This window comes from Pan paniscus, chromosome 23, assembly GCF_029289425.2.
Source record: "Pan paniscus chromosome 23, NHGRI_mPanPan1-v2.0_pri, whole genome shotgun sequence".
Taxonomy (NCBI): Eukaryota; Metazoa; Chordata; class Mammalia; order Primates; family Hominidae; genus Pan; species Pan paniscus.
In genome coordinates this window covers 29,114,686-29,137,965 of record NC_085927.1, presented here as the reverse complement: position 1 = coordinate 29,137,965, position 23,280 = coordinate 29,114,686, and the positions used below count along the sequence as shown (strand labels likewise).

The 23,280-nt window shown below is 47.4% G+C and overlaps 1 protein-coding gene across 4 annotated transcripts in view; it reads right to left on the bottom strand.

Moving 5' to 3' along the window:
* Window positions 1-23,280, bottom strand: part of CDC45 (cell division cycle 45) — a 41,362-nt gene that overhangs the window by 7,516 nt on the left and 10,566 nt on the right. For 3 of the 4 annotated variants that reach the window (XM_034949230.4, XM_034949232.4, XM_034949233.4), the window contains exons 7-14: window positions 18,706-18,761; window positions 17,059-17,107; window positions 15,641-15,702; window positions 13,941-13,991; window positions 7,593-7,712; window positions 5,542-5,673; window positions 5,195-5,293; window positions 4,399-4,560 (exon numbers count right to left, since the gene is read on the bottom strand). In XM_034949230.4, the coding sequence (XP_034805121.1) occupies window positions 4,399-4,560; window positions 5,195-5,293; window positions 5,542-5,673; window positions 7,593-7,712; window positions 13,941-13,991; window positions 15,641-15,702; window positions 17,059-17,107; window positions 18,706-18,761 (731 nt within the window). Of the gene's footprint in view, window positions 1-4,398; window positions 4,561-5,194; window positions 5,294-5,541; window positions 5,674-7,592; window positions 7,713-13,940; window positions 13,992-15,640; window positions 15,703-17,058; window positions 17,108-18,485; window positions 18,582-18,705; window positions 18,762-23,280 lie in introns of all 4 variants that reach the window. The other variant, XM_034949235.4, reaches the window with a different exon arrangement.

Sequence of the window (23,280 nt, the reverse complement as noted above, 5' to 3'; positions counted from 1 at the left end):
GATGAATGCTCTCCCTGGGGCTAGGGGGTGTAAGTGAGTTCTTACTCTATTAGTTCCCGTGACAGTTGGTTGTTAAAAAGAGCCTAGTACCTTCCTCCTCTCTCTTCCTTCCTCCATTGCCACATGGTCTCTGCACCCACCAGCTCCCCTTCTGCCATGAGTGGAAGCAGCCTGAGGCCCTCACCAGATGCAGATGCAGATGCCCAATCTTGAGCGTTCCAGCCATCAGAATTATGAGGCAAATAAACCTTTTCTCTTTATAAATTACCCAGCCTCAGGTACTCCTTTATAGCAACACAAAATGGACTAAGAGTGTTTTAAATATCCTTTTCTTACAAAGTAGGGAGACGAGATACTAGTGATGAAAGAAGACATAAATATGTTAAAGTTACAAAGAAGTTAAAAATAGTGGCAAAACTGTACCAACAGGAGGGAAGGTGGACAAGAGTGGGATAAATGCTCCTTTGTCATAGCAGGAAGTTGGTAGACAATGTCTAAAGCCTACCCATCAATGCTGGGATGATGGCAGCAACAGTGGTAAAATAGTTTTTGGATTTTCCCAAATTTCTAGATAAAAGTAGAGCAACTAGATTGCAAAACCAAAAACCTAGGACCCACATTTGCAACAAATTAAGAGAACAAGGGAACAATTCAAACCCCAAAGTGTAAGCAGGTAAAAAGAGACCATGAACAGCCAGACAGGTATACTATCTACATCAGTGCGAGAGAAAGCCAAGAGGTAGTGAGACCTAAGAAGACTTAAAACTCCAGGCAACTGGAGAGCAGCAGCCCAAACTGAGAGTTTTGCCCTATGCAAGAGCAGGTGAGTGCAGTGGGCCAAAGGAAAGTTTAAGGAGCCTCCCTGGAGTTCAAGGAGTCCTGGTAATGAGCAAGGGGTCCTGTTAAACAACAAGGGAGCCTGGTAAAGTATAAGGGAGCATGGTAAAGAGCAAGGGGCCTTGCTGAAGTGTAAGGAGACTATAGTAAAGAGTAAGGGGCCCAGCCTGACCAACATGTCTCTACAAAGAATACAAAAACTAGCCAGGTGCAGTGGCACATGCCTGTAGTCCCAGCTACCTGGGATGCAGAGGTTGCAGTGAGTGGAAATCATGCCACTGCATGCCAGCTTAAGTGACAGAGTAAGACCCTGTCTCAAAAAAAAAAAAAAAAAAAAAACCTCCAGTGAATCATACTCCTAATGTAAGGGCTAAAACTATAAAAGTGTTAGTAGAAAAAATAATGTGAAATCTTCATGACCTTGGGTTAGGCAATGGTTTCTTAGATATGACACCAAAAGCACAAGAAACAAAAGAAAAAGTAGGTAACTTAAATGTCATCAAAATTAACAAATCTTATACTTCACAGGACACTGCCAAAGTGAAAAGTGAGCCTACAGAATGGGAGAAAATACTTGCAAATTACTTATCTGATAAGGGATTTGTATGTAGAATATATAAAAGTTTTAGGCTGGGTACGGTGGTTCATACCTATAATCCCAGTGCTCTGGGAGGCCAAGGCTGGAAGACTGCTTGAGCCCAGGAGTTTGAGACCAGCCTGAGCAACATGGTAAGACCTCATCTCTACTAAAAATTTAAAAATTAGCAGGTGTGGTAGCTCATGCCTGTAATCCCACCTACTCAGGAGGCTGAGGTGGGAGAATGGCTTGAGCCAAGGAGTTTGAGGCTGCAGTGAGCAATGACTGCACCACTGCACTCCAGCTTGAGCAACAGAGTGACACCCTGTCTCAAAAAAAAAAAAAAAGACAAAGGACTTGAATAGACAATTCTCCTAACAAGATACACAAATGACCAATAAGCACATGAGAAGATGCTCAACACTATGAGTCATCAGTAAAATGCAAATCAAAACCATAATGAGATACCACTTCATACTCACTAGGATGACTGTAATCCAAAAGATGGACAATAACAAGTGTCGGTGAGGATGTGAAGAAATTGAAACCCTCCCTCCTGGTGGGAATGTAAAATGGTGCAGCTGCTGTGGAAAAGTCTGGCAGTTCCTCAAAAATCTGGCAGTTCCTTGAAACCTAGTGTTACCATGTCACCCAGCATTTCCACATGTAGGTATATAACCAAAAGAAACAAAGACATGACTACACAAAAACTTGTACATGCAAGTTCACAGCAGCATTAGTCATAATTGTCAATAGGTGGAAACAAACCACATGCCCATCAACTTATGAATGGATAAATGAAATAGAATATATCCATCCAATGGAATATTATTTATAATAAAAAGACACTGGCCGGGCATGGTGGCTGATGCCTGTAATCCCAGCACTTTGGGAGGCCAAGGCAGGTGGATCAAGAGGTCAGGAGTTCAAGACCAGCCTGAACAACACGGTGAAACCCCATCTCTATTAAAACTACAAAAATTAGCCAGGCTTGGTGGCATGCGTTTGTAATCCCAGCTACTCGGGAGGCTGAGGCAGGAGAATTGCTTGAACCCAGGAGGCGAAGGTTGCAGTGAGCCGAGAGCGTGCCACTGGACTACAGCCTGAGCGAGAGTGAGACTCTGTCTCAGGTGGCGGACGAGGGAAAAGACATATAATCCCGATACATCCTACAATATAGATGAGCCTTGCAAATATGATGCTAAGTAAAGAACCCGGTCACAAAGAACCATATCTTATATGATCCCATTTGTATGAAATGCTCAGAACAGCCAATTCATAAAGACAAAAGGGAGACTGGTGGTTGCCAGAGGCTGGGAGGATCTCTCTGGGGCAACGAAAATGCTCTAAAATTAGATAGTGGTGATTGCTGCACAACCTTGCAAAACCTAACTGCAACCTACTAAAAGTCATTGCAGGCTGGGCACAGTGGCTCATGCCTGTTCCTCCCAGCACTTTGGGAGGCTGAGGTGAAAGGATTGCTTGAGCCTAGGAATTTGAGACCAGTCTGGGCCACATAGTGATACCCCATCTTTACAAAAATTTTTAAAATTAGCAAGGCGTGGTGGCATGCACCTGTCGTCCCAGCTACTCAAGAGGCTGAGGTAGGAAGATTGCTTGAGACTGGGAGGTCAAGGCTGCTGTGAGCTATGATCATGCCATTGCATTCCACCCTGGGCAACAGAGCGAGACCCTGTCTCTAAAAAAATAACAATAAAATAAATAGAAGCCATCACATTGTACATTTTAAATGGGTGAATTGTATGGCATGCAAATTGTATCTCAATAAAGCGGTGGGAAAAAAAGTGTGCTTGGGAGCAGAACCAGGAAATCCCAGAAAGCAGGCCCCCATATATACATATGCATCTTTACCACTGCACAAAAGCAACAGAAGTGGCAGCTCTGTGAAGCCAGAAAAGCTGTCTGAATCATGCCTCCTCCTCCTAAAAAGTCAGGGAAATGAAATTTATACATAAAAAGCATGAGAGAAGTAGCAAAGTCAAATCCCCTCAAAGTCACTATTAGAAAAAAAGAGAATAAGGGACAGAATAACACCTCTCTGGATAATGAAAGTACACTAATGTGAAAGTTGCAGATCCCAGGATGAAATCACTTTTTGACAGGCCCAAACAAATTCAAGCTGGGAAAGCACCAAGGAGAGCTCCTGCTTGCATGTCTGGAATAAACACTCAAAGACTTTCTAAATAACCCCACAAGAAATCCCTTCTTTAGGACTGCAACAATTCAGATAAGATGCTCTTAAAATATAACACTTGCCCAGTAATGCATCTTCACCATTGAACTGACGCCAACTCTGGCTTTGAGTCTCTGAAACCAATGAATTGTTTCCAAGCTAGCTTTCGTGAACTCCTTTTGCCAATAAAAGTGTCCCCTTAGCCTCCTCTCTTTGCATGCATATTTGGCTTGCCATAGCTGTGCATCACAGACACTATAATCTTCTTTTCTAATTCCCAAATAAATTCAGTGTATTTGGAGATATTTTTCTCTGATGTCTTTAGTCTGACATTAGACAGACATGCTAAAAAAAAGATCCAAATTGTCACATTCCATTTCAAAACAAGCGAAGACATGGAAAAATATAGAACATCTCAGGAAGTGAGATAAGAAAGAATTGGAAACTTAAAAAATTGAGAAATGACAACTATAAGATTAAACACAAGAACGAATATACATAACAAATAATGCCTTTTGTTAAGAGATACAAAAGGTAAAAAAAGAGAAAATTTTAAAAATCAAAAAGAAAAAAAAAGCCAAAAAAGATTCGAGAGAAAGTGACAAATACTGAAGAGGGGCAGGTAATGTGTCAGGTGCACACCACACTGGCACTGTGATTCCAGTTCACCCAAGCAGTTTCTGCAGGACACAGTCACTCCCACAGCCCTGGGGTCCCCGTAACTGACCTCCCTGGGCAGTGTGAGAACCAGTGGTGGCCCCATGAGGCAAACCCACAGCCCTCCTGCTACCTGGAGAGGCTGTCCAGAGCCTGGATGAAGTGATCTGTGCCTGAGCCATCCTTCTCGGGGCTCTCCATCAAAGACATGGTGGCAAAGACCACGTCGCTGGCCAGGAACTTGTGCTTGAACCCAAAATGAATGCTGAAAGTCTGCACGCGCATGTCCTTCATCCTGTCATGGGAGCAAACACAGCTGTCACCCTCAAATTGTGGGCAAACTCTCACTGCCAGGCAGGCCAACAGATGTGCTAATGTCCCTCACAGGCCCAAGTCAATGCTTCCAGCACAGCCATGCTGCTCAGAGGATGAGGCAGGTCAGAACGTCCAGACATACCAGCCCTGCAGCCCAGAGTGGCCGGGTGCCTTCTTGTCAACAGCTTTATGGCTGGCTTAGGGGGTGTGTGGGGTCCTCTCCCACACCTTAGCATGCCAGCTGGCTGGGGTGGGAGAAGCCAGGGGCCTCCAGGAGTGCCCATGGACTTGGTCAGGCAGAGTTCACCTGAACCTGGCCCTGTGGCCCATTTGCTGTCTCCAGTGAAACAGACTGGGGTCGACCTCACAGGTCCCACAGCAGCCCTAGGATCCAAGGATCCTAGGATCCTAAACCTCACAAGCTTGAAGAAGTCCTATTTTTAACCCAAAAAGAACTCAAGACTTCAGGAATGGCCAGACTCAGATAACACTCATTTGTACATTCTTGGGTTGTTGTTTTTTTTGCATTATTTTAGGAGCACAGTTAAAGTAGAACCCTTCACTTTAATGAACCTGGATGTAATGAAGCTAAATCCAGAAAAATGTGTGTTTACCCAAATTTATTTGCAGACTCTTCAATCATTTCCCGCAAATTCTCCTTCAAGGAGATGTCCATGGCCTGGAACTTCTGCTTCACCTGCTTCAGGGGAAGACTGGAAAGAGCAAGCCCAAGCCACATGAGTGAGGTCACCACACACTGACAGGGTGGAAAGAAACCCAAACCAAGGGCAAGCGAGGATGTCCCCGCACCAGCATTTAGAGGATATTCTGGGATCTAGGGCAAGGAGCTTATGGCAGAACAGGCTGCATTTTATAACTAAGTTGGTCACAACAAAGCAGAGGGGCTTTTCCCTTGGGGGTGGCCAGGCCTGGCACTGCAGAGGCCCAGGCAGTCACTCACCCCATGTCTGCAAGGAACTCCTGGAGCCGCTTCTGTCCATGCACAGACCACAGCTTGAACCTGGCTGCGGTATAGCTGGTGTTGCACAGGCTGTCATGGAGGGACCAGTGCTGGTAGAGCACCAGGCGGAGGCTGGGCCTGCAGTCAAGGAGCATGCAAGCACCCACTGGCCGCCCTGAACACTCTCGTACCTCCAGCAGGTGGGCCACTCTGATGGCGGGGCCCTTCCTCACCAGGCCTGCCTGCAAAACCAGGTATCCCAAGGGTGACCTGGAGCCTTTTGACCTTCTTAGCTTAAGCTGACCCATACAGAGAGCCTGTGAAGTGACAGGCATAGACCACCATCCCTGTCTGACAGGCAGAGAATCTGGAGCACAGGGGTCTGCAGAGTCCAGGTGCTGTGGTCACATGGAGCAGTCATGGCCACACATGACGTAGGAGGCTGGGCGTCACCAGCTTGTCGTCCTGCACCTCCTGCTCCACCTAGCCCAGCCCTCCCTACAACCCATTCCTCCAGAGAGCCCTCCACTGGGACCCCATCCACGAAGCACCCCCATCCTCAGCCCTTTTTTCTTTTTTTTTTTTTTGAGATGGAGTCTCGCTCTGTCGCCCAGGCTGGAGTGCAGTGGCGCGATCTCGGCTCGCTGCAAGCTCCACCTTCTGGGTTCACGCCATTCTCCTGCCTCAGCCTCCCGAATAGCTGGGACTATAGGCACCCGCCACCATGCCTGGCTAATTTTTTGTATTTTTCATAGAGACGAGGTTTCACCGTGTTAGCCAGGATGGTCTTGATCTCCTGACCTCGTGATCCACTCGCCTTGGCCTCCCAGAGTGCTGGGATTACAGGCGTGAGCCACAGTGCCCGACCTCCTCAGCCCTTTTCTTAAACATATCCATCACTGCCCCTGGCACCGTGAGCGCAGTTGTGAGTGTGGACTGTCCCCCACGGTGGATTTCCCCTCTACAGGATGAGAGCCTGCTCCTGCCTGCTTCCTCGGCATGCTCAGTTCCCACCACTGCCCCTCCCAACTCCTGGAAACTCCCAGGCCTTCAGACCACCATGCTCCCTGCCCACACTCCAGCAGCTTCCTCAAGCCCCGGCATCCTCAGCTCCCTGACTCCCTCCCTCCTATCTCAGTCACACACTCCCATGGTCCCTGGGTAAGTGAGCCCACCCTGCCACACACATGATGGGACCAGCTCCAGTGCACCGCGGCTCCCCTCCCCAGGAGTTCAGCCAGCTCCGCCCCACTCCCCAGGCTCTGATGGCCACCTGACTACTGACGTGTCCACACTCACTCTTCCTCCTTCCCAGCCATCACAGTGCAGAGACAGGGCAGCTCCGTCCCTGACATCATGCTATCTGACTGCTTACAGCCACTGCTGCAGTCTGGGCTAAGCCACTATTGTGTGGCCTTGGAAAGCAGTGACCATCTCCTTGCCCCCAACCTACCTCTACTGGGCAGCCAAGGGACCTTTTAAAAACCCTGACTCAAACTCTGGTCACTCCACAGCCTCCCGCTGCCCTTGGCTCACAAGGCTTGCTCTGGCCTCCTGACACCTGACCCCAGCCAGTCCCCCAGCCCCTCCTGTGCTCAGTACAGCAGCTGCCATACTGAGTGTGGCTGAGACTGTGTGAGATGTGGTCTCCCCATGGTCTTTCCTGAGCACTCCACCAATGTCCCATGTGCTTCTCAAATACACATCACGCTGTGTGATTACATGGCGCTCCCTTCTTTCCTGACTGCATGAACCACCGCCCGCACTGCTACCATGTCCAGAGCCAGGCCCACAATAAACACTTTACAGGGATGTGCTGGAGAAGGGTGATACTTCCAAACTCAGCTCTGGCATTTAGAAGCCAAAGCCACACAGATGAGCTGGGGTAGCACACCACAGCCCCTTCCCCCAAAACTTCCTGCCCCACCTGCTTTCCCTCCTGGGGATGTGGCCAGAACCCACAGAGGGTGACAAAGCAAATAAGGCCTGCTGAGCAGAACCCTGGAGGCAGGGGTGCTGCCTGTGCCCCTCAGGCTGGGCCACAAGGATACTCATACTCAAAGGAGATCCGTGTGCAGTCCACGGAGAGTGTGTTCTCCTCATCCTCGTTCCTGTGGTTGTGGCGGGAAACGTGGCGCTGCAGGACACCAACATCAGTCACGTATTTCATTCTGGAAAAAAAAGTAGCACAAGCCTCGGCTGGTTCCCTCCAGCTCTTACCAGGCAGCCTAAGCCTAGGCTCCATTCCTGCTCAAGGCCTTCCTCAGGGGCCTGCTCATCACAGGAGCTGTTCCCATGCAGGGACTAAGGACATGCAGCCTGCATAGAAACCAAGCACCCAGGAAAACATGATTGGACGGAGCGGGGGGGTGTGGTCTCTAGCCTTGCCCACCTCCAGTCCTCATGGATCTCACACCTCCTGAGAATGGGCACCGCAGAGGCCACAGCCCATACAGCCAAGATGACAGACTCCGTAAGTGACAGGGATCCACAGCAGAGTGGGTGAAATGTTCCCTATAAACTTTACAAAATTAATGAGGGCAGGGGGAGGGGAGAAATGAAAATGAACCCAGCTCGCAGCACATCAGCATCAGTCACTAGGTCGGCGTGCTCTCTGACTGCTTCCTCGTAGCTGCGTGGTGTCTATTGCCTCAGAAGCATGTAGACCCTGTCACAAGATTGTAGTTCCCCTAACTGCTCCGTAGATCACAACTTGAACCTTAGGAAATGCTGTTTTCCCTTTGAGATATTCCTTTGGGTCCTGTGTACTGATGGAGCTACTGACTCAGCTGCTCCGAAGGACCCCACGAGGAGCTGACTAAACCAAGAGTGCAGTTTGTACACCCTGATGATTTCATCCCCCTTGCCCCACCAATCAACTATCCCAATTTTCCAGCCCCTCACCCTCCAGTCCCCTTAAAAGTCCCAGCCCAGGCCGGGCACAGTGGCTCATGCCTGTAATCCCAGCACTTTGGGAGGCCGAGGTGGGCAGATCACCTGAGGGCAGGAATTTGAGACCAGCCTGACCAACATGAAGAAACCCCGTCTCTACTACAAATACAAAATTAGCCGGGCGTGTTGCTGCATACTGGTAATCCCAGCTACTTGGGAGGGTGAGGCAGGAGAATCACTTGAATCTGGGAGGCGGAGGTTGCGATGAGCCGAGATAGCGCCATTGCACTGCAGCCTGGGCAACAAGAGCAAAACTCCGTCTCAAAAACAAACAAACAAACAAAACCAAAAAAGCCCAGCCCAGAACTCCTCAAGGAGATGGATTTGAGGATCTCCTCCCATCTTCTCGCTCGGTGCCCTGCAATCATGAAACTCTTCCTCTGCTGCAAAATCTGCTGTCTCAGTGTAACAAGTCTGTTACTGCACAGCAGGCATACAAACCTGCTGGTCCTATAACACATTATGGTGAGTCTAGCCTCGAGCCCCTTGTGGGCATTTGCTTGCCTGCGGCTTGGTGCGCCTTCGCTGTTCAGTGGGAAGGACCCAGAGACAAGCCCAAAGCCCAAGCGGCCACTGGGTTCCATTGAATTATATGGGCTGCCACCTGTGCCCTGCCTGTTGACAGGGCAATGTCAACCTTTGGTGCATAGACTGCTCGCAGCAAAGCAAGTTTCTGATTTTGAAAGGCATCTTAGGTAAGTTTTCTCCATGCAACCAGCACCCCTTTCTCCTCTGATTTGCTGGCCTCTTTGGAGGTCCTGGGGCCTCTTCAAAGGTTTTGTGGCTCCCTCTGAAGTCTCGAGGCCTCTTCTGAGGTCTTGTCGACCCTCCCTAGTAATAGGAAGGGCCTTGTTTGAGGGGACTTCCTCTGCATTGGAAGGAGACCAAAGAGCACTGCTTGGGAGAAATCCTCTTGACTTCTGAAATTTGGAACTTGATTTTGGAAGGCCTTTCGTTTGTCTTTGTCTTGTTATGTAGGTTTATGTTTGTGAAAGGGATCCCTGAAGGAATTGCTAGCAGCAGCTCAGCAGGCCTAACTCAGGTTGACCATATACTTTTTCATCTTGCCCAGAGACCACCCGCTGAACTCCTGGTTGGAGGTAATTCCTCCCAACTTTGAGTAGATCAAAGGTGCTGGGGGCTGACAGGGGCAAGTATGAGCCTCGCCACGTCAAATCTGGGCACGGAGTGGAATGATTAGTGTCTGCATTTTTGTTGTGTGTATATCGTCTCAGCTGGAATGAGAAATATTGATTTGGTTACTCCAAGCTGGGCACTGGGCTGCATCTTGTGAAACTGGGAAGACAAGAGACGTACATCTTCATCAGGTTAGTGCAGTGGATAACTTACCCACAGAAAGAAGAAATTCCTGTGGAAAAACTATGAGAAAGTTTCTGCCTGCTTTCTTTTTTTAAAACAGGGTCTCACTCTGTTGCCCAGGCGGGAGGACAGTGGTACAATCATAGCTCACTGCAGCTTTGACCTCCCGGGTTCAAGTAATCTTCCCACTTCAGCCTCCCAAGTAGCTGGGACCACAGGCATGCACCACCATGCCCAGCTGATTTTTTTTTTATTTTTATAGAGAGGGGTTCTATGTTACCTAGGTTGGATTCCTGCAATCCTCCCACCCCCGACAAAGTGCTGGGATTACAGGCATGAGCCATCACCCCTGTCTCTTTTCTGTCTGCTTTGAATCTGGTATTATTAAGCTACTGGTATTGAGAAAAGACTCACTGTTTATGGTATTATTCAGAGCTACTTGGAGATTTTGTTTTGCTTATACAGCTCAGCCAGTTGTAGCTAAAATGTAATGATTGAAAACTTGAAACTGGAGAAAAAAAGAAAGGGTAAGTTTTTAAAATCAAACTGCTATAGAAACTGCTTTATTCAAAATTTTAGTTCACAGCCTTCACTGAATTACCTACTGGGATAAACAAAGTTTATTTATGTGAATGGTTCCAATTTTGTCAGAAATAATTTGGATCCAGCCCTCTTTTATAAACTGGTGAGTTTGTACTGCTGTCTCATGGCTAGAGTTCTGCAGTAAAAGCTGTACCTTTGTATGTGTGTGTATGTGGGTTAAAATAAATTTAGATGTATGTACGTGTTGTGTTATGTGTTGTGCCTACATGGTACCAAATTGGCTTATAAATAAATGAGTGCTCGTAAACAAAGTAAATAAGTTCAAATATTTTTCAACTTCATGTGACTTAAATGATCTTTAGTAAATAAGCTGGCTTTAAAATTATTGGTAAAATAAAAATAGAAACGTCTTCAAAACTATCAGCGTACATCTTTTTTCTGAGTTTATTGACTGAACGATTTTATATTTGTCTCTACTGGATATTTAGGGTGTCAGGACTTTGCATAAAAGGTTTTAAGACTGCAAAACAAACCAAAACCAGAATGATCTTTGTATGATTTTTTGACAAATAAGATGAATATTGCTGGTTTAATGATAACAGCTGAATCTTCTGAGTTGTCAGCAAAAATACACATGCATTTAACTTTAAGGTTCTTAGGTGAACATCTGATGGTCACAGGCTATAAAAATGATTAAGAAGGCCAGGTGTGGCAACTCACATCTGTAATCCCAGCACTTTGGGAAGCTGAGGAGGGAGGATTGCTTGAGCCTAGGAGTTTGAGACCAGCCTGGGCAACAAAGTAAGACCCCATTTCTATAAAAAAATCAAAAAAATTAGCCAGGCATGGTGACACATGCCTGTAGTCCCGGCTACATGGGAGGCTAAGGTGGTAGGATTGCTTGATCCCAGGAGGTCAAAGCTGCAGTGAGTTACGTTCATGCCAACACACTCCAGCCTGTGAGACAGAGCAAGACCCCATTTCAAAAAAAGAAAAAGGTTAACAATAAAATAATTTGAAATGATGACTAGTTTTGTCTCTCAGTTTTCATAAGTAATCTAGGCAAACTTAAAAATGCATGAAATGTAAATTGTATGAATGCTTCTAGGCAAACGTTCCATGCAGCTTAAAATCCTAAAATTACTTTAGATGCTTGTTGGGTGTCTGGGTCATTTCCAGTTAAGAAAGGGTTATAATATGCCACAAGATTCTGAGGAGGCCACAAGACCTCCAAGGAAGCCAGCAAATCAGAAGAGAAAGGGGTGCCAGTTGCATGGAGAAAACTTTCCTAATGCCTTTGAAAACCAGAAACTGTTTTTGCTGCGAGCAGTTTATGCACCAAAGGTTGACAATGCTCCGTCAACAGGCAGGGCACCAGCAACAGCCCATATTTCAATGGAGCCCAGTGGCCACTTGGGCTTGTCTCTAGGTCCTGCCCACCGAACAGCGAAGGGGCACCTAGCCGCAGGCAAATACCCATAAGGGGCTTCAGGTAGGCTCTCCATAATTTTTTGTTTGTTTTGGTTTGGTTTTTTTTGAGACGGAGTCTTGTTCTGTTGCCCAAACTGGAGTGCAGTGGCACGATCTCAGCTCACTGCAGCCTCCGCCTCCTGGGTTCAAGCGATTCCTGTGTCTCACCCTCCCGAGTAGCTGGGACTACAGTACAGGTGTGTGCCATCATGTTCAGCTAATTTTTCTATTTTTAGTAGAGACGGTGTTTCACCATATTGGCCAGGCTGGTCTTGAACTCCTGACCTCAGGTGATCCACTCACCTCTGCCTCCCAAAGTGCTGGGATTACAGGGGTGAGCCATCGCGCCCGGCCTCCAAAATGTGTTATAGGACCGCCTGGTCCTATATGTCCCTATGTCCATATGTCCACTGTGCAGTAACAGACCTGTTACACTGAGACAGCAGAGTTTGCAGCAGAGGAAGAGTTTCACGATTGCAGGGCACCAAGTAAGGAGATGGGAGGAGATCTTCAATCCATCTCCTTGAGGAGTTCTGGGCTAGGGCTTTTAGGGAGACTGTGGAGGGCTGGAAAATTGGGATAGTTGATTGGTGGGGCAAGGGGGATGAAATCATCAGGGTGTACAAACTGCACTCTTGGTTTAGTCAGCTCCTCGTGGGGTCCTTCGGAGCAGCTAAGTCAGTAGCTCCATCAGTATGTGGGACCCAAAGAAATATCTCAAAGGGAAAACAGCGTTTCCTAAGGTTCAAGTTGTGATCTATGGAGCAGTTAGGGGAACTACAATCTTGTGACAGGGTCTACATGTTTCGGAGGCAATGAGACACCAAGCAGCTACGAGGAAGCAGTCAGAGAGCACGCCGATCTAGTGACTGATGCTGATGTGCTGTGAGCTGGGTTCATTTTCATTTCTCCCCTCCCCCTGCCCTCATTAATTTTGTAAAGTTTATAGGGACAGTTTCAGGTACAGATCCTGTACAGGAAGTCCCACTGAGCAAAATGAGAGCAGGAAGGCCCCACTCTAGGTTCCAAAGGGCCACCAACCAGGACAGTGACCGTGGGGGCCTCACCTGAGAGACTGCTACAGACCAGGAACAGTGCCTATCAGTGCATGCACCATGGTGTTTCTAGCCCCTACATCATCTGTGCACAAATTCCATGCTACTCTTAACACACGAAGGGACTCAGGGCCCAACAGGGCAGTGGGCTATGCCAAGGTGACCTGTCCAGGCAGTAGCTCCAGGCCTGAAACTTGGGCTTCTCCTGCCTTGTGGGCCTTATTGCAGGACCCAGACAGGGGCAGGGCTGGGGAGGCAGGAAATAGTGGCATGGGGCCTATTCAAACTGCATGAGGAGACCAGCACCCAATTGGAGGCTGTGCCTAGGGCTGCGCCAGGTGACAGCCTGGGGACATCTACATGGGTCCCCTAGGAGAGGACCAGCATGTTGGGGTCTAGGTCCATGCCAATCCCTAAGAGATTCTGCCTGATGGCTACTAGAGAAGGATGGGCCACTTCGTGCATTAGCAGGGATGAAAGAAGAAGCCAACCCCCACTTCGCCCTGCAGCATCTGCATTCTGAGGCAGCCTTGCAGCTCGCCGTCAGTCTATCAGATGGGGAGCCCACCACTGACGGCAAAAGGGGTTCTGCTTCACACCAGACCCCTTACCTTTGGAGCCTTCCCCTTACCTTTGGGGTCAAACCCCTACTGCTTGGCAAGATACTCAGGGTCCTCACTAGGGGCTCTCATCCCGCCCTCAACCTGCTCCTGTGTTGTCTTCCCCCAACCCCCCACCAACTGCAAGGGCCACACCTCAGCACCTGCCTCTAAGCCTGGCCCTGCTGGTAGCACCCAGCACAAGCAGGGCACTGGGAGAGAACTGGGGAGGCTGGCTCTACCTGCCAGATGAAGACACCACACAAGGCCACGGTCACTCGGCTGGTACTCAGTTAGCCCTTCCTCAGTGACAAATGCTTGGGCCCAGGGAGGAGGGCCAGTCCTCACTTCTCAATAGGACCCTACAGGAACCCTGCTAAAAACTTAGTGGCTATGGTCAGGCTGTGCACCTGGCCACAGCACAGGGCTGACCCTGCAAGGCAAGGGAGTGTGTCCTTACTGAGTGATCTTGTCTTGCACCCACTGGTCCGTTAGTCCAACGATGGCCCACCTGGAGGAAGAGAAGGCAGTGGAGCCGGCCTATAGCCCACCTGGGCTCAATGAGGCCTGGGGGATGGAGTGAGATGATGGAACGGGCCCAAGCTCAGCACTCTGGGGAGTGTCCTGCCAGTGGGGCCAGACCCTGGCTTGCCTCAGTCAGGTGGCCTCTCTCCTTGAGGTGAAGAGGTTAGAAGGGTAATTGGGGCCTCGCAGTGCACTGTCTGCCACTGTGGGAGCTTTAGGTACTCAGAGGAGGAAAACCTCCCAGGACAGCCATGGCAGCTATAATAGGAGCCAGCACTCCCACCCACTCCTAGGCCACGCTCTGCTCTTGTCCTGCACTCCTGACCCCAACACTCGGAGTGGAGTTGATACAGTATCATGGCAGAGGCCTGTGCTGAGCTGTTGGTGACCCTGGTATCACTTCATCTCTCTGAGCCCCTCATGGCACATGCCCCCAGCACAGGGGGCCCTAGTTGTGTTCACATCTACTCATCCTGCAGCTTAAAGTAGCAGGATGTAGAGTAGCAGTGTTTAGGCCTCTGGTGGGCCTTCAAGGCTCCCATCTTCAGGCTCATCTTTTACCTGAGACCCAGGCAAGGCCTGGCTTCCCCAGCATGACGGCCAGCCCACGGCAAGAGTGACTGGGCCCCACTGTGCTCGGTCATGCCAGGTGCAGCCCGCACAGCGGACTCAGAGGAGGGATGGTTCTTCCTACATCAAATTTTGCCACCGTGTGCCAGGACTGCAAGGATGCCTAGCAAGAGCTGCCTCCTTTTCTGCAGACAGCATCTCACTCTGTCACCCAGGCTGGAGTACGATGGCACAATTGTAGCTCATTGCAGCCCTGAACTTCTGGGCTCAGGAAATCTTCCTACCTCAGCCTCCTGAGTAGCTTGGACTACAGGTACACACTATGACACCTGGCTAATTTTTGAGACAGAGTTTCATTCTTGTTGCCCAGGGTGGAGTGTAATGGCGCAGTCTCGGCTCACTACAACCTCTGCCTTCCGGATTCAAGCGATTCTCCTACCTCAGCCTCCTGAGTAGCTAAGATTACAGGCACCCACCACCACGCCCGGCTAATTTTTTTTTTCTATTTTTGGTAGAGACAGGGTTTTACCATGTTGGCCAGGCTGGTCTCGAATTCCTGACCTTCCAAAGTGCTGGGATTACAGGGGTGAGCCACCATGCCCGGCCAATTTTTTTTTTTGAGACAGGGTTTCACTTCATTGCCCAGGCTAGTCTCAAACTCCTGCACTCAAGTGATGCTCCTGTCTCGGCCTCCCAAAGTACTGGGATTACGGATGTAGGATTAAGGATGTGAGCCACTGCAAAGGCTGCCTCCTTCAAACCTCACACTCCTGTCACTTGAATTTACTGAGTACAGGCTGAGCAGCAGGAGTGGGGAGGGTGAAGCTGTACTGTATTCTCTTCCTCTGCATTCTCCGACACTCCAAGTCCCATGTTTGTGTGAAGCTCCCAGAGCTTCACAGTTAGGAAAAAGACCAAAATCACACACATACCCAGAAAGGGGCTGCATCTGACACTCCTGGTGGGGACAAAGGAAACACCCTCCCTGTGGGAGGACAGAGCTGCTTATGTGGCACTGACCAAGGCAACAAATACTTCCACACAGCTGCCGCAGGGGCTACGTACCACAGCATGTCATTCAGGTCCTTGGACAGCATCCAAGCCAGCTCAAACATCACCATGGCTGACTGTAAGGAAGCAGAGAAGTCTAAGGCTCATGGGAGGGGCATGTGCTGGGGCTGGGCCATGCAGCCAGACTGGACTTGAGCCAGAAGGGCCCTGGCAAACCCCTGTGGATGGAGGGTCTACCTGGCCAGGGCATGTGGGTGGATTCCAGCCAGACATGTGGGATGAGTACACGCTAAACTGAGAAGAGGAAGACTGAAAATAACTCCTTTGCTAGCTAAAATCATTACTGTCTGTATACTTTATCCTGTAGCAAGGGAAGAATTCACTTGGTAGGGGCAGCCTGGGTGCAGCACTGGCTGGGGCCTCTTTGCATCTCCCTGTGTTCCTCAGTGATGCCCAAGGCAGGCACTGAATCCCAAAGGCCAGGAGACCCCATCATTTGCCTGGCTCTGCATCCGTACACTCCTCCTGCTTGGCTGGCGTCCTCAAACACATTCCCAGGAAGGCCAGGTGAGGCAGAGCCCTGGGTCCAATTATTTGAATATTAAAGAGGGAGGGCCCTCAGCACCTCTCTTTCCAACAGGGCTGTCCACATCGGAGCATTTAACTCCCGTAAGCAGAGGGTCTCTATTTGGTAAAAGACCTTGAGGAAGACTGGTGTCTGACCAGAAGACCCTAAGATCCCCTTTGCCGTGAGATGCGGGCTTCCTCCAGGGAGAGAATTTCCAAGGGAACTGGCCCCATATATCTGGAGGGAGTTATCTTCTCTAAGCGAGCATCAGCACCCTCCCCACCAACTGCTTAGAATTTTCCATTAGCAAGGACTGAGCAGAGACAGCAAAAGGATGATCCTTCAAAGGACAATGGAACCTTGACAATAAAAGGGACACTGGAAATACGGTGCTTAGAGTTCAAGGTCCCAGTATTACATTCTAAGACTAAATACAGGATGTTTTATTGAAACTTATTTTCTAGGGCTCCTTAAGGCCTTGAGCTCTGCTCAACACTATTGACATAGTAGGTTTTCTACACTAAATTCTGTTTTGTAAAAGACACACACTGATGGGCCGTTATAAGTCTATAGCATTTTATCTTCTCGCACAGAGACTGGTACAAACTCATTCTGTATTTTTGATGAACAAAAATAAACGCTGCTCTTCTTTGATCACCTATTGGGTGCAAACGACCATCTTAATAATTACCTCTGAAATGAGGATTATTCTCTTTACAGAGGAGGAGATGTTTAAGGCTCAGAGAGCTTGCAACACCTGCCCAAGGTCACACAGGGGGAAGACATGGAGCTCAGATTCAAACCAGGCTTTTGTGGCTCTAAAATCTACGTTTCTTCTTCACATTTGAAGACACTGACCCCTGGAGTCAGAACTTTATAGTGAGTTCCACCTATTCATACTTACCGATGTCCCATGATATTCATACTGCTCGTAGTCAAAGAGGATGTCTCTTCTGTAATGACATAAAATGCAGGTCTTCAACAGGAAGTAGCAGTACAGGAAGCCAAATATTTTGGAAAAATGCTAAACTTTTCAGTATTCAATGAAATACAAATTAAATCATGGTACTATTTGTTTTCACATATTGACTCTTGGTTTTTTCTTTTTTGTTGAGACAGGTTCTTGCTATGTCTCCCAGGCTGAAGAGCAGTGGTGTGATCACAGCTCACTGCAGCCTTGACATCCTGGGCTCAAGTGATCCTCCTAACTCAGCCTCCTAAGTAGATGGGGCTACAGGCATGTGCCACTACACCCAGCTAATTTTAAAAAAATTTTTTAATAGAGACAAAGTCTCACTATGTTGTCCAGGTTGGTCTCAAACTCCTGGGCTCAAGCAGTCCTTCCACCTTGGCTTCCCAAAGTATTGGAATTATAGGCATGAGCCACAACACCTGGCCACTTATTGACTCTTTAGCAGAATGTATATGTGTAACGTTGGGAAATTAACACAAACTGCCAGTGGCAATGTATGATGTAAAGTGGTATAGTTCAGAATTCCAGTTCAGAGAAATTGTCCCATAATTACAATTCAAAGGAAAAAGCAAGACAAAACTTGCTGTGTGCACAAAGTAATTCACTGAAGCCTTATTTATAATGGCAAAATATTGGAAGTAACCTACATTTCAAAAAGAAGGGAAATTGCCAATTAAGTACTAGGCTGTTTAGAAAGCCTGTTCAGAACTATTTTAAATGGTTATATTAAATAGAAAGATGCAAAATCAGATGTATCATGTAAAATATGCACAAGTATGTATAACCCAGGAATAGAAACCCAAACCCAGAATCTCTTTGAATTAGGCAGTGTGATTATGGATTATTTTCACTTTTCTTTCCTTATGCTTCCTGAAATGGTTTTATATTATCCTTTTTTGGTTTGTTTTTAGAGACAAGGTCTCGCTCTGTCACCCAGGCTGGAGTGCAATGGCACAATCATAGTTCACTGCAGCCTTGAACTCTCCTGGATTCTCCTGCCTGGGCCTCCCAAAGTGTTGGGAATACAGGCACGAGCCACCACACCTGTCTTACATTGTCCTTATCCGAGGGGGCAGCCTTCCTCCTGTAGCAGCGGCAGGAGTGCATGCCCTCAGCTGAAACAGGGGGAACATCAGCTGGATGGCCTGGGAGACCTTCCATGAGAGATCCAGCAAGGGCTTCCCCTGGGACCCACCTCAAGGGCACTGCTGCATGCTCACTTCAAGCTAGAATAACCTTTCCAATATTTTCATTTTAGAGCACTTCTTATAAATAATTTGTAAATCAAAGTATCTACATTGGAAAAACTTGATAAAAATAAAGAGCCAGGGCCATGGTCTCTAATGGATGGCATGTACCTGGGAGACCTTGGGGCTGTCCTGTCACTCATGGGACCGGGGAACAACCTGGAGCTCTTCTCCAACGCAGCGGCCACAGGTTCACTCCCAGAGCCACTGGCCCAAAGGTTCTAAACTCAATAAATTATCCTGAGACAGAAAGTCAGAGGTATGGGTGGCACCACAGACCCCCAGGCAAGTGGGCTTCTGGTGCTGGGAGCAGCTGGAAGCACAGACTCACCTCCGGGCCTCCCACTCTCGCCGCTGCCTTCTCCGCATGGTTTGCTCCACTATCTCCTGATACAGGGACAAAGAGAACAAAAGGTGGAGCAAATGCACCAGGAATTTATTCCCACAGCCCAAGAAGGTTCCACTTTGGCAGAAGTCAGTAGGCCCAGACCCCTGAGAGAGAACACGGTCACACCAGTGCCCCGAGCGCAGCCTGTTCCTACGGAAGAGAGGCATGGAGGCAAGGGATGGCTGTGACCCCTTCTGGCTCCCAGCTCTCCAGACACCATGGGCAGAAAGAGTAGGGGCTTCCCAAGCACCTGCTCCAGGCAAAACTGTGTTCATCCACCCTAGCTGCTGTCACCCACAGCACTATGGGATCCAAGGTAAGCTCACACCCACTTTGTACCAGCGTCCACATCAGGATGGATGAGAGCTAACATTTCTTATATTCTACCATGCGTTAGGAACTATTCTAATGTTACAGGCACAACCTCGTTTAATCTTCACAACAAAGGCATGGAATAATGTGGTAGGTTTAGAAATCCATGGTCCCGAGACTCCTGCTTCTGGGAAAATGGAGTAGATATGTTTTTCCCCATACATTCATTAAATATACCGGAAACCCTTCGACATCATAGATCAAACAAACAAAGTAAGGCTGGGCGCAGTGGCTCATGCCTGTAATCCCAGCACTTTGGAGACAGGCGGGTGGATCACATGAGGTCAGGAGTTAAAGACCAGCCTGGCCAACATGGTAAAACCCCGTCTCTATTTAAAATACAAAAATTAGCTGGGCGTGGTGGCACATGCCTGTAATTCCAGCTACTTGGGAGGCTGAGGAGGAAAACCGCCTGAACCCAGGAGGTGGAGGTAGCAGTGAGCCGAGATTGTGCCACTGCATTCCAGCCTGGGTAACAGAGCAAGACTCTGCCTCAGAAACATACAAACAACAACAACAACAACAAAAAAAAAAAAAAAAACAAAGTAAGACTCTGAAAGGTAGAGGTGAAGGCAGAGCAGTTAGGGACTCTGGGACATGAGGAACAACACAGTGTTCCTGGAGTTTTCCTTCTGGTTCATATATGCCAGACTTGGAGCTGAAAAGCCAGCAACCTAGAAATACCAACAGGTGCAGACAACAAAACAAAACAAAACAAAACAAAAAAACCCCACAAAAGCTGCTCTGTCTAGTCAAAGGACTGGGAAGGAGCAACCTCCCAAGACAGAAAGCTTTTAGGCAATAGCCCATCTACTCTAGCCAATACCACCAAGAACATCCATATCCACCCCAGCAAAGGCCCAGTGGGAGCCTAGGCTCCCATCCTTGCGAAGCTGTAGCAAGGCACCCCAAGCCCTCTGTCTGGTGGTATCAGAGAGGCCAAGGAGGGAACTGAGACTGCAACCCCTGCTGGTTGGTGACAAGTCCACACCCCACCTCTGGGTGGGAGAACCAATGGTGGGAGAACCCAGACTTCCACCCCCACCTTCTAGTAATGAGAAATTCCTCCCCTCCCTGCTAGGAGGGTAAGAGGCAGCAAAGTGGGAAGCCTGGACCTTCACTGCCCCAGGTGATAGACATCAGGTGGGGAACCTGATCTTTTACCTCTACCTGGCATCACTCACTCTCCTTGCTGGAGCCGTGTCAGAGAAAGCCAACTAAAACAGAAGACTTAAAGAAGACACGAAATCTCATCACATAATACAAAAATCTCCTGGTTTCATTTGAAAATTACTCATCATACCAAGAACTAGGATGATCTCAAAATGAATGAAAAAAGAAAACCCACCGATGCCAACACCAAGATGACAGAGTTGTTAGAATTATCTGCCCAAGATTTTAAAGCAGCCATCATAAAAATGCTTCAACGAGCAATGACAAACGATTGAAACAAATGAAAGCCGGGAAGCCTCAGCAAAGAAATAAGAGATCTAAAGAAGAGACAAGTGTTCTAAACAAAGTTTAAGGAAGAAAGAAAGAAAAAAAATATATATATATAAAGAAGAAAGTTTAGAACTGAAAAATACAACTGGAATATTAACTCAGCAAATAGGCTCGAGAGCAGAATGAAGGGGACAGAGGGAAGAATTAGTAAACTGGCAGAAAGACAGAAATTAACCAGTCTGAACAACCGAGAAAAAATAGACCAAAAAAACTAGAACCTCTGGGACTTGTGGGGCTACAACAAAAGAGCTAACATTCACGTCATCAGTGCCCTGGAGGAGGAGAAAGAGGGTGCACTGAAAACACACTTGAAGACATAATGGCTGAAAATTTGGCAAAAGACATAAACCTGCTGGCTGGGTGTGGTGGTTCACACCTGTAATCCCAACACTTTGGGAGGCCGAGGTGGGCAGATTGCTTGAGGCCAGGAGTTTGAGACCAGCCTGGCCAACATGGAAAAACCTCATCTCTACTAAAAATACAAAAAAAGTAGCCAGGCATGGTGGCACATGTCTATAATCCCAACTACTCAGGAGGCTGAGGCAGAATTGCTTGAACCCAGGAGGCAGAGGTTGCAGGTCCTCCAGCCTGGGAGACAGAGTGAGACTCTGCCTCAAAAAAAAAAAGACATAAACCTGCAGATTCAAGAAGCTGGGTAATGGGAGGTGGAGGTTACAGTGAGCTGAGATCGTGCCACTGCATTCCAGCCTGGGCGACAGGGCAAGACTCTGTCTCAAAAAAATAAGAGAAACAAATAGGATAGACACAAATCCACACCAAGACACATCCTAACATCCTAATTAAATTCTGAACACTCAAACAAACCAAAATATCTCAAAAACAGCCAAAGAAAAATAAGACTTTCATGATATGGAAAAAGCCTGAATGACAGAGGATTTCTCATGAGAAATCACGGCAGCCAGAGTAAGTGGCACAGTATTTTCCAAATGCTGAAAGAAAATAAGTATTAACCCAGAATTCTACATCCAGTAAAAGTACCTTTTAGGAATAAAAAAAAAAAATCAAGAAATTCTCAAAGATGGAAAACTAAGGGAATTTATCTCCAGCAGCTCTCCCCCAAAGCAACGGTTAAAGGAGACTCTTAAATAGAAAGGAAATGGAAAAGAAACCTTAGAATACTGGAAAGGAAGAAAAAAATACAGTAAGCAAAAATGAGGTAAATACAATAGGCTTTCCTTACTTATCCTCTTGAGTTTGTAATTATGCTTAATTACTGAAGCAAAAATTATAACACTGTATATGTGGAGGAAATATTTAAGAAAATTATATTATAAATGGGGCAGAGTAAAAGACATTAAGAGAAGACAAGGCCAGGCACAGTGGCTCATGCTTGTAATTCCAGCACTTTGGGAGGCTGAGGCAGGTGGATCACTTGAGGTCAGGAGTTTGAGACGAACCTGGCCAACAGAGTGAAATCCATCTCTACTAAAAATACAAAAATTAGCCGGGCATGGTGGCGCACACCTGGGGTCCCAGCTACTCGGGAGGCTGAGGCAGGAGTACTGCTTGAACCCGAGAGGTAGAGGTTGTAGTAAGCTGAGATTGTGCCACTGCACACCAGCCTAGGTGACAGAGTGAGACTCCACCTCAAAAAAAAAAAAAAAAAAGAAGATAAGGTTTCTACATGTGACTCAACTGGTAAAACGATGATACCAGCAGACTGTGATAAATTATGGATATGTAATGTAATAACCTGAAACAACCACTAAAAAATCTATACAAGGAGATACACTCACAAACACTAGAGGAAAGAAAAAGAAAGAAAACAGGCTGGACGCAGTGGCTGTAATCCCAGCACTTTGGGAGGCTGAGGTGGGCGGATCACCTGAGGTCAGGAGTTTGAGGCCAGCCTGTCCAACAAGGTGAAACCCCATCTCTACTAAAAATACAAAAAATTAGCTGGGCGTGGTGGCACGTGCCTGTAGTCCCAGCTACTCGGGAGGCTGAGGCAGGAGAATTGCTTGAACCTGGGAGGCAGAGGTTGCAGTGAGCCAAGATCGCGCCACTGCATTCCAGCCTGGGCAACAGAGCAAAACTCCATCTCAAAAAAAAATAAAAAGAAAAAAGAAAAAGAAAAAAATTGAATAAAAAAAACAGAGACCAGGAAACAGAAAATAAAATGTCAGACTTAAGCCCTAACGTGTCAGTAACTAAAATAAATGTAAGTAAGCTAAGTTTATCAATTAAGAGATAGAGAATGGCTTTAAAAAACATGATTTAAAAATATGACCCAACTGTATGCTGTTTTAAAAAATTCACTACAAATGTAACAATATAGGCAGAATGAAACTAAAGAATGTGAAAAGATATATCGTGCAAACATTAATCAAAGGAGAGCAGGAGTGGCAATATTAATATCAGATAAATCACACTTCAGAGCAAAGCAAATTACCAGAGACAGAGTGGGACACTAAGTGAATAAAAGGGTCAATCCACCAAAAAGACACCACAATCCTAAATGTGTGTGCACAAGAGAGCTATAAATACGTGAAGTAAAAAGTGATAGAACTGGAAGGAGAAACAAACAAATCTATAATCAGAGTTGGGGTCTTCAATGTCCCTTTCTGAAGAGTTGAAAGTATTACTAGCCAGAAAAGCAGCAAGCAAACAGAACTCAACACC